The sequence below is a fragment of the Vombatus ursinus genome, unplaced genomic scaffold, assembly GCF_900497805.2.
Source record: "Vombatus ursinus unplaced genomic scaffold, bare-nosed wombat genome assembly UNPS02010461.1, whole genome shotgun sequence".
Lineage (NCBI taxonomy): Eukaryota > Metazoa > Chordata > Mammalia > Diprotodontia > Vombatidae > Vombatus > Vombatus ursinus.
The window spans coordinates 6761710-6772731 of record NW_020950239.1 but is presented as its reverse complement, the minus strand read 5'-3'; the positions used below and the strand labels follow the sequence as shown (position 1 = coordinate 6772731).

At 38.3% G+C, this 11022-nt stretch overlaps 1 protein-coding gene across 1 annotated transcript; it reads right to left on the bottom strand.

Moving 5' to 3' along the window:
* Window positions 1-2536: 2536 nt before the first annotated feature.
* On the bottom strand, window positions 2537-5918 carry LOC114037576 (serum albumin-like). Its single transcript, XM_027854498.1, has 4 exons — window positions 5913-5918; window positions 4870-4922; window positions 3093-3225; window positions 2537-2749 (listed from the first exon to the last, which is right to left on the bottom strand). Exons 1-4 carry the CDS (start codon window positions 5916-5918, stop codon window positions 2537-2539), a joined length of 405 nt encoding a protein of 134 aa, XP_027710299.1.
* Window positions 5919-11022: the final 5104 nt, after the last annotated feature.

Here is an 11022-nt window from a genome sequence, read left to right as displayed (position 1 = left end):
GAGTATTTCAGACAAAATGTTTTGTCAATATATATCAAAGTTAAATTGCTTATGTACTAACCAACATTAGGCTTGGGAATAAAGTAAAAATGTATGGGATTTGAGGGGATCCAAAAGAAGCTCACATTCACATCTCTTTCACTGGCCTACTGTGCACATAAAATTTCACTCTTCACTACAAATTCACTCCTTGAGGTTAAGGAACTGTATCTCTTAGAATCTTCTTTAAAAAGAAAAACACAATTAGGGTAACAGAATTCAATTAAGAATTGAATGTGAATTACTTTACAAGATTGTTTTTCAAAGAGGACATGATGAGAGTGTGATGTCAAAGAGATAGGGAAGAGGACAGGGTATGTTTTGATAGGGGAGGAGCCTTTTGGGGGAGAGTGGACTTGGGAGTGTTACTACAGTGGGGTACTTGGGACAGTGAAGAGTCACTATAAGGGTAGCAAATACCTCCTGGGGCTTGGGAAAGAGCCTAAGGGAACCAAGAAGACAAACTTCACCTGCTTCCCAATTTTCCATAGGGCCAACTATGTCATCGGGCAGCTAAGTGGCCCAGGGTATAGAGTACAAAGCTTAGAATCAGGAAGACTCACCTTCATGAGTTCAAATCTGGCCTCAGACACTTACTAACTGTGTGAACCTGGGCTAGTCATTTATCCCTGTTTGCCTCAGTTCTCTATCTATGAAAGGGCCTGGAGAGGGAAATGGCAAACCACTCCAGTATCTTTGCCAGGAAAACTCCAACTGAAGTCAAAAGGGTTAATCATGACTGAAAAAGACTGGACAACGACAAAGCTATGTCGTCAACTCCATCTTTAGCTCTACCTAATGTTCCCAATATCATCAGTCAGCAAAACTCACTCTTCTGCCTACAATAGATTCTGTCCATTCCAAATTCCTCCACAAATATAAATTCACATGCTTGTACACGCACACACATACATATGCACACACACACACACACACACACACACACACACACACACACACACACACACACATACACAATGCTGACACCAGGATGCAGAAAGTTCTCAATAGCATTATCACAAATAACGGAATGATTCAGGGGATTGGAAAGTTTAAGCAACACAGAGGCAGACTCTATCACCCTACCCTTCGCAGAAGTGAGGACAGTAATGAAGAGGAACAAAGGAAGATTCACATATTTAGAGCTGGAAAGAGCACCAAGTACCACCCCCTCAGATTACAGATTAGAAAACTGAGGCCAGGAGAAATGAAGTGACTTGCAGAGAGTCACAAAACCAGTAAACATCTGAGATGGGACTTCAACCCAAGTTTTCCTGACTTCACCCCACCCCACCCCAAGGGCCTTCTCTACTGTACCACACTGCCTCTCAAGCCAAGGGCCAGGACTCAAGAAGGTGCTGATGGATGATCATAGTAAGGAAGGTGGGACTTCTTGGCTCCAGGTCAGGAATCCCACACTGATTCTCTCTCTCTCTCTCTCTCTCTCTCTCTCTCTCTCTCTGTCTGTCTCTGTCTCTGTCTCTGTCTCTGTCTCTCTCTCTCTCTCTCTCTCTCTCTGTCTCTCTCTCTCTCTCTCCCTCCCTCTCTCTCTTTCTCCTAGTTTAGATAGCGGTTTATGCCTGCAACTGAACCTAACCAGTTTTGACTTCTGCTGCCCCCTCTAATCTAGATCTCTGATTGGCATTCTTTCAGCTCTAACAAGGAATTGGTGTGTCTAGGGCAACCACCACCACCAAGATCGAGGGCAAACAATGTAAAAGCCCCCTTCAGGTGAGGAGTGAAAAGACAGGCCCCCTGAGAGGGCAGCAAAAGTCTCAGCACACATAGGAAGTGATTCACCAAGGCCCAGCATCTTCTTATTGAAGTTAGTTATTCCTACTAACTCAGAACTGAATGCTGCTATTTCCACACTGATCAAACACTACAAAAATGTTCAGCTTTCTCTGAGTCTACCACCCTTAGGACCTCAAAGGTAGGTCCTGTTTGGAGCATAGGAAATGCTGAGCAGGGAAACTCCCTCTATCTCTGCAGATTGGCCACTTTTCAATAACAGTAGTCTTTGTCAAGCTGCCTGGGGCACTCAGACCACAGAATTCTAGAGCTACAAAGGGGCACAAGATCATCTGATCCAACCTCCTCAGTTCATAGATGAGGAAACGGAGGCCCAAGGATCTTAAATGGCTTGCCCTTTCCAACTAGATGGCAGAGTGGATAAAACATTAGGCCTGGATGAAGGAAGACTTCAAACACTTAGTAGCTATGAGACACTGGGCATGTCACATAATCTCTGTCTGCCTCAGTTGCCTCATCCATAAAATGGGAATCATACCAACATCTAAATGATTTCTTGTGGGAATCAAATAAAATAATATTTATAAACCACTTAGCACAGGGCCTGGCACATAGTAGGTGCTTCATAAATGTGTATTCCCCTTCCCCCTCAGTCCCACACAGTTAGTATGTATGACCTATGCCAGGGTTCCTTGTCTCCTACAGTGGCCTACCAGCCCCTACACTCACTTTCTGATCTCACTTACTATGCTCCCTCTTTGTTTTCATTACCTTGGATGGCTTGGCACTGAACTTCAGGTTCAGGGTCTATGATTTTAGGGAGATCTGGGTGGTCATCTTTGTGACTCAGGAAACAGTGATTTCTCTCAGGTTCCTCTTCAGCGCAGCAGTCTGCCATTTCACCATACATCTCCCAAAAATTTGCCAAACTACATAAGTTATCACCAAATAGTTGATGCTAAGAGGGAAAAAATAGACAGTCACTGACCCATTTAAAGCTCTGGACATACTCGTCTTTCTCTTTTGGAAAGAACAAGACTTAGGAGACAAAAAGTTAGGAGAAGCAGCTGCCTTGACATTCTTCTGCTCCTCTCAAATTATCTGACTTTCTCTTAGTTCAGAACAATTCCTTGCATTTTTTTAATAAGAGGGAACACTTCTGGACTGGTCTTTGTGTGAGAAGTCCAAGAACAAAGAGAGAAATGGCCTTCTCAGTGGGACACATTACTGTTGACTCTGATCTCCTATCTGAAATGAAATGAAGAGAGAAGGTCAAACTCAACCACAGGGTCAATACTCACAAGGGATTTGCCACAATTTTCTGCTGTCTCATCAGGAGCACAGCCTTTTGCGAATTCCACAACCTCACCCACTAATCTGGCGTGATGTTCGAATGGACATTCCTGGAGGTACTGAGCAAATGTGATCAACAGTCTGAAACAAAGAATTCTTATGGTTATTGAAAGCAAAGATGAAACTAAATATTAAAAACCCCATCATAAAGTATTTGCTATTTTGCTATTGTACTCTAAGGACCATGGGATTTTTTTCCATCTGCCTTGTAGCTGCATTCTCCTAGATAGGTTCTCCTTGAGAATAGGGACTGCTTTGCTTTTCTATTTGTGTATATCTCCAGTCCTTAGCACAGTGTTTAATGCATGCTTTTTCAGTCATTCACTCTACAAGGATCAATGTATACTATCTCTTCCTCACTGCTCTGACCAAAGGTGGGGGAAGAGAACAAGCATTTATACAGCACCTACTATGTGCCAGGCACTGTGTTCAACACTTTACTAATATTCTCTAATTTGATCCTCACAATCTCATACAAACTTTGATCCCAGAATCTCCAGTCACACTACATGCTTAGTGACTGATAAGTTTAAAGTGATATTCATCCCAAAGACATTTGTATTTCAACAGTTAAACAAGTGAGGACAAGTCTTCATGTAGAACTCCAAGCTTTAGCCAGTGGAAGAAGATTTTGCGGAGGAAGGAGACGATCTTCCTAACCCCCAAAAACCATTCTCTGTGGAATATGTACATTCTATGTACGCTACGTGAAAGACAATCACTAAGTAACTGAAGTCAACTTAATTAGTCCTCTAGGACCTTATGTGTAGAAGACTTGAGCACAAAGCCTGCCTTTGACACTGATTACATCACCAATTATTAAGTCTATGACCCAGGGGAAGTCATTCAACCACTCTCTCCCTCACTTTCCTTATCTGTTTGGTATCTGGCTCAGTAGCTAATTAAAGAACTTTTAAACATCTTCCCTATAAAGCCCTGATGTCACTTATGGTTGGAGTAGGCACCCCACATTTCCACATGGTCACCAGGGATGGCAGCTGGGCATGCTCTCTAGGTATCGGAAGGCATCATTACACTCATAAGTTTGCTTTCTGGATCTCCCCTGTGGTGACCCTTTCCAAGGGACAGGGTAGCTTGTGATTGCTCTATAACATGATTCTTTTGGTACTGAAGTGATGTCCCAGCCTGTGGGATGGAATATGATATGATCATGAAGCTCCAAAGGGCTATTGCCATTAAAGTAAATTATTGAGAAATTCAAAACTTAGAAAAGAGCCTGCTTTTGAAAAGCTCTTCTCTTGCATGTTCTTTAAATCACATCCATCCTGGCTTTTCTGGCCTATGGAAGGTCTACACTAGAGTCTTGACCTTCAAAGATACTCAGTGAGATACTGAGTTCCATGGAGATGCTCAGAAATCTACCAGAGCACATTCTGTATTGACCTAGGCAGGCCCAAGTCTATTAGCCTGGCATTGACTGGAGAGACAGAAGGGGAGCTGTCAGGAGTGGAACAATTTGGGACTACGTTTGTCTGCATCCAGTACAGCCAACTGAAGCCATAAGTGACATCAGGGCTTCATAAGGGAGATGTTGAAAAGGTCTTTAATTAACTACTGAGCCAGAAACCAATGGCAACTGAGCATGTTCCATGGGGGTGGTGGCAGAAAGACAAGAAAGGGATCCACTATGTAAGGTTTCAAGGGATAATGCCACAATCAATATTAATGGAAAAATGAACCCAAATTTTCAATCATTATAGTTACAGGGCTTTCACATTGTCTTCACCCAAATCCCTATACCATTTGGCAATCTCACTCTTAGCTAGAAATAAAATAAAGAACACTGATTTATATATGTGTATATATGTATATATATATATATATATATATATATACATATATATCTTTTAAACTGCCAGGTGAAGAACCCCTCCTCAATCTAGGCACAGTTTCTCTTTCTAAATAACTCAAAAGATGGTACCTCTGCCAGGATACACAAATCTTTGTAGAATAGTCAATCTCAGTTCAGTATAACACCTGGAATCATTGATTGGCACAGATGCTTCTTGAACCATCATTTGAACTTCATGGTTTTTTTCCTCAAATCTAAGGTAAGAACTTTATTGTTTATTTAGTCATTTTTGGTCATGTTCAACTCTTCATGACCCTTTGGGGGTCTTTTTCGTAAAGATACTGATATAGTTTTCCATTTCCTTCACCAGCTTTTTTAACAGTTGAGGAAACTGAGGCAAACAGGAGCAAGAGGCTTGCCCAAAGTCACACAAACTAATAAATGGCTGAAGCCAGACTTGAACTCAGGTCTTTCTGACTCCAGGTCCAACACTCTATTCACCTAGCTGCCAAAGTAGGATTACTTCTGCTATACCTCCTTCAGAGGAGTGAAGGGAGGTCTGTCTGAAATGCAATTGTAATAAACCCAAACTCTAATTATAAAATTTGTCTAATGATTCTAGATTTCTGTATGCTGAGGCAGAGCTGATGATGTCATAGCTGAGGAGGTGAGAGGAGTAAATTCCCTTTCTTTCTTTGGGATTGTACAACTTTAAGAAATCATGGTGGCCACATTTTCTCCATCTGAAAAAGAAAACTACAGAAGCTATGCTGTCTAGCTCATTGACAATATTAGACAGACAAATGACTTCTTTGACACTATATAGATACAATCATCCTGATGATTGCTTTTTACCTCCAAAAGTAAATAAACACAATGGTACCACAAATCACCAGATTCAATCTTCAGCCTCTCTTTCTGCATTAAAAGAGACCATGAATAAAAAAATGCTTACATGCATCTCAACGGATGATTTCCCTAGGATGAACAGAGCTGAAGAGAAAAATAAGAGAAATATAGGAGACCCACTTCATGTTGTCAGTTGTTGGTGAGGATTGGTGGAGGAGAGAAGGTCGGATACTGACAGGAGAAATGCATTAATATACATTTTTAACCAATAATTTTAGATTATTAACTTGGCATTCCATTTCCTCCCACTGATTTCAAAATTCAGACTATTCTTGTGAAAACTGCGTTTACCCAAATTCCTTACACAGTTTTGCCATCTGGAACTCTCTTCTCAAAAAGACCTTGTAAATTCATTAAACTTATGTAAAATACCTTATCAAGTTCTAAACAAGGATTCAAACTATTTGCACTTTTTATCCAGTACCATGCCCTTTATCTTAGATTCCTGTTTGGACATTTTAGTTTGTGGCAGTAGTAAAATTTTAACCAACCTGGAAGCCAGGTTTGGAGAGTTGAATGAACTGGGGACCTAAGTTCAGAAATGAGCCTTGGAAACCCATTTGCACTGCTGAACTTACCTAACGATAATGAAAATCTGAGGAGGGGGGAAAGTTACTAAAATAAAAGGATTAGAATTCTTCCATTTCATTCATTCCTACCTTTACTCGGGAAGGGTTGAAGTCCCCATATGGCGCAGAATGCAACAGATGGAGACAACAGAATCTAGAACATCTAGAATACAGTTAGATGTCCGAGAACTTTGCATTATCAGTCTTGGGCCAGACCCTCAAAAGCAATTGCCCTTTCTGAAGTTCACTTTAATTCTTTTATTTGGCTTCATTTGTGTTTCTTAGAAATGATAGTAGAAAATAATTGAAATGATTAATAGTAATAATGATCTTGGCAATATTGAGATACAAATCAAAAGCTTGAAGCTACCAGATCAGGTGGCACCTTATGTAACCTTGAAAATGCTGAGATACCCCTCATTAGACTGAAGAAACCTGAGTATTCACGGGAGACAGAACAACAAAGGTAGACATAGACACTAAGCACATAGTCTCAGGGAACTGTGGATATGTATAGGCCATAGAAGAAGGAGAGAAGAAGAAAAGAGAGTATGGAAATAGAAGAAAGGATGAGAGGGAGACGGATGAGAAGAAGAAATTTAAAATAAACTTGAGTGGTCATTTCAAGCAGCATCATCAATCAAATTATTCTAAACAAATATGTTTCTGGTAGATTTCTCCCTCTCAAAAAGAGAAAAGGGATCCTTTCCCCACATTCTCTTGTACCCCTAAGGAAAATACCTTTCATTTTTAAGCTAATTGCTAACTCTAGCAGACTCTCACTCCACAAGGAGTTTAAATTCACTCTGGAAGACCTAATCACAGAGTCCTAGAATCTGAGTCCAGAGGCTACCTAGTCTAATTCGTGTCTGATTAAAAATATCATCTATGACATCACAGACAAGTGGTCATCCAGCCCCTGTTTAAAGACCTCTGATGACAGCGGAACCACCATCTTCCAAGTCAAACCATTTCATTTCCAGTCAGCTCTAATTGTTAAGAAGTTTGTCCTTTCCTTGAACCTAAACCTACCATTTTGAATTACCATCCATTCTTTCTATTTCAGACCATTGACACCCAACATAATAAGATGAATCCTGCATTGACATGAAAACCCTTCAAAGACTTGTAGTTGCTATCACTACACTCATAAGTCTCTTTTCCAGTTACTTCAGTCAATTCCCTCACTCAATATCCTCATTGTTGCCCACTTTTGGAAGGGTTCTCACATTCCTCCTGTAATGAAAAAAGCAGTGGAACTTGCAGTCAGGAAGTTCTGGGTTTAAATCTCACCTCCACCACACGGCTGTCTGCTCTATGGGCCAGGCATTTAACTTATCTGTGACTGAGTTTCCTTTCCTGTAAAATGGGAATAACAAGACCTATAGCACCTATCTTAAGCGATTATTATATCAAATGACATGATTTATGCATAGCACTTTGCAAATGTTGAAGTGTCACATAAATGTCACTTTATTTTGCCTATTACTTTTATTGCAGTCCTACCAAACTCCTTTTATGGAACAAATATGGTGCAGTGCTGATGCCTAAACCAGGAAGAGGAAAAAGAGAAAGAAAATTATAGCTCAATTTCACTCATGAATACCAATGCAAAAAATCCTAAATATATCCTAATAGCTAGTTGACTACCGTAATATATCACAAATTGTACGGTGTGACCAAATGGGATTTATACAAGAAATGCAGGGCTGCTTCAATATGAGGGTAACTATTAGCATAATTGATTATATTACTAAAAAAATCAACAAAAATAAAATGATTAAATTAAAAGATGCAAAAAAGATGCAAAAAAGGCTTTTGATGAAACAATACTCATTCTTATTAAAAAAAACACTTGAAAGGATATGTATAAATGATTTTTTCTTTAATATGATAAGAAACATCTGCCCAATGCCACCAGCAAACATCTGTATTAGGAATAAGCTAGAAGCTTTCTCAGAAAGATTGGGAGTGAAACAAGAATGTCCGTTATCACCACTATGATTCAATATTGTAGTAGAAAAACAATCAATAACAACAAGAAAAGGAAAAGATACTGGAGGAATCAGAATGTGCAAGGAGGAAATAAAACTATGCAGATGATAGGATAGTACACTCGGAAAATCCTAGAGATTCAAGTAAAAAAAATTAGTTAAAAAATAATTATATCAAAATAGCAGGATATAAAAAAAACCCACATAAATTTCTATATTCTATATATTCTGAAACCTTCCGTATCCCATATTTCTATTCTATTTATATATTCTACATACTTTCTATATGTATTTCTATATATTGCCAACAAAACCCTGCAAGAAGACATAGTAAGAAATATTTCATTTAAACTATCAATAGGTGGGAGCAGCTAGGTGGCACAGTGGATAGAGCACTGGCCCTGTAGTCAGGAGGACCTGAGTTCAAATCTGGCCTCAGACCATAGGTGATATAGGTGATATAAAATAACTGGAAATATATTTGCAAAGACAAAACCAAAAACTGTATGAACATAATTATAAAACATTATTTATACAAATAAAGTCAGATTTAAATGATTGGAGAAGCTTTAATTGTTCATGGGTAGGCCAAGTCAATATAATCAAATTGACAATTGTACCCAAATGGATCTATTTATTCACTGTCATCTCAATTAAACTACCAAAAAAATTATTCTATTAAGCTAGAAAACAATAAAAATTCATTTGGAAGTGCAAAAAGTCAAGATATCAATGGTATTATTGGAGGGGGAAAGCAAAGCAAGGGGGTCTAGCAGTACCAGATCTTAAACTGTATAATAAAGAGGTAATTATTAAAATGATTTGGTACTGGCTAAGAAATGGATGGATGGCTTAGAGGAATTGAGTAGGTATACAATGCACAATAGTAAATGATTGTAGTAAGTCCATGTTTGATAAACACAAAGATCTAAGCTTTGGGGATAAGAATTCACTATTTGGTAAAAAAAAAAAATTGCTTGGAAAACTGGAAAGCAGTATGACAAAAACTAAATATAGACTAATATCTTGTGCCATTTACCAAGAAAAGGTCAAAATGGATACATGACCTAGCTCTAAAGGGAAATATAATAAATAAATTAGAGGAGTATGGGGCATACTGCCTATCAGACAGATGGATAGGGAAACAATTTATGACTAAACAAGAAATAAAGAGCATAGTGGGGTGTAAAATGGATAATTTTGATTATATTAAATTAAAAAGGTTTTGTCCAAATAAAACCAATATAGCTGAGATCAAAAGGAAATCAGAATATTAGGGAAATTTTTTAATAACCAGTTTCTCAGATTAAGGCTTCATATCTCAAATATATAAAAAAGAGCCAAATTTATAAAAATGAGTCATTCCACAATTGATAAGTAGTCAAAGGACATGAACAGGCAGTTTTGGGGGAGAATAAATCAAAGTTAAATATAATCATATATATTGGGAAAAGTGGGGAAAGGCTCTAAGTCACTATTGATTAAAGAAATGCAAATTAAAACAATGATGAGATACTATCTCCCACCAATCAGATGGGCTAAAGTGATAGGCGGAAATGACGAATGTTGGAGAGGATATGGAAGAATTGGAACACTAAAACACTGTTGGCATAATTGTGAACTGATTCAACCATTCTGGAGGGTAATCTGGAATTATTCCCAAAGAGTTATAAAATTGAGTATGCCCTTTGGCCCAGCAATCCCACTATTAGGTCTGTTTCCCAAGGTAATCAGGAAAGAAAGGAAAAGAACTTACATGTTCTAAGATATTGATAACAGCTCTCCTTGTGGTGGCAAACAGTTGGAACTGGAGTATATGCCCATCAAATGGGGAACACCTAAACAAGTTGTGGTATATGATTGTGATGGAATACTACTGTGCTACAAGAAATGACAAGCAGTTTGGTTTTAGAAAAAGCATGGAAAGACTTACATGAACTAATGCATAGTAAAAAGAGCAGAACCAAGAGAATGTTGTACACAGTAACACACTATTGTTTAAAGAATAACTATGGATGACTAAGCTATTTTGAATAATATGATCATTTGAATCAACTACAAAGGACCTGTGAAGGAAAATGCTATCCAATTCCAGAGAAAGAACTGTGATATATGGACGTATGTATTGTATAGTTTCACATATATATGCATATATATATGCACACAAACACATAAACATAGACATATGTACATATATGCATATATACACATATATACATACACATATAGATGTGTGTGTGTATATATATACACATATACATATATATAAAATGTTGGCTTTCTCTAATGTGGGGATGGGAGAGAATGAGAGAAACAATACATCACTCAAACTGTAACAAAATAAATAAATCATAAACAGAAGAGGCATTACCATTTGCTTTGCCATTGTATTCTGAGAACCATGGAAACTTTCCAACTGACACCCAGATGAAACCTTCCATGTGTATTCTCATTCTCATTAGAATGTGAGTTCCTTGGGAAAAAGGACTGAATCACCTTTCCATTTGTATCTCTGGTACTTTCCACAGGATAAGTATTTCATAAGTGCTGCATTCATTCTTCTAATTGAGTTTAGAGTCCACTGAACAACCCC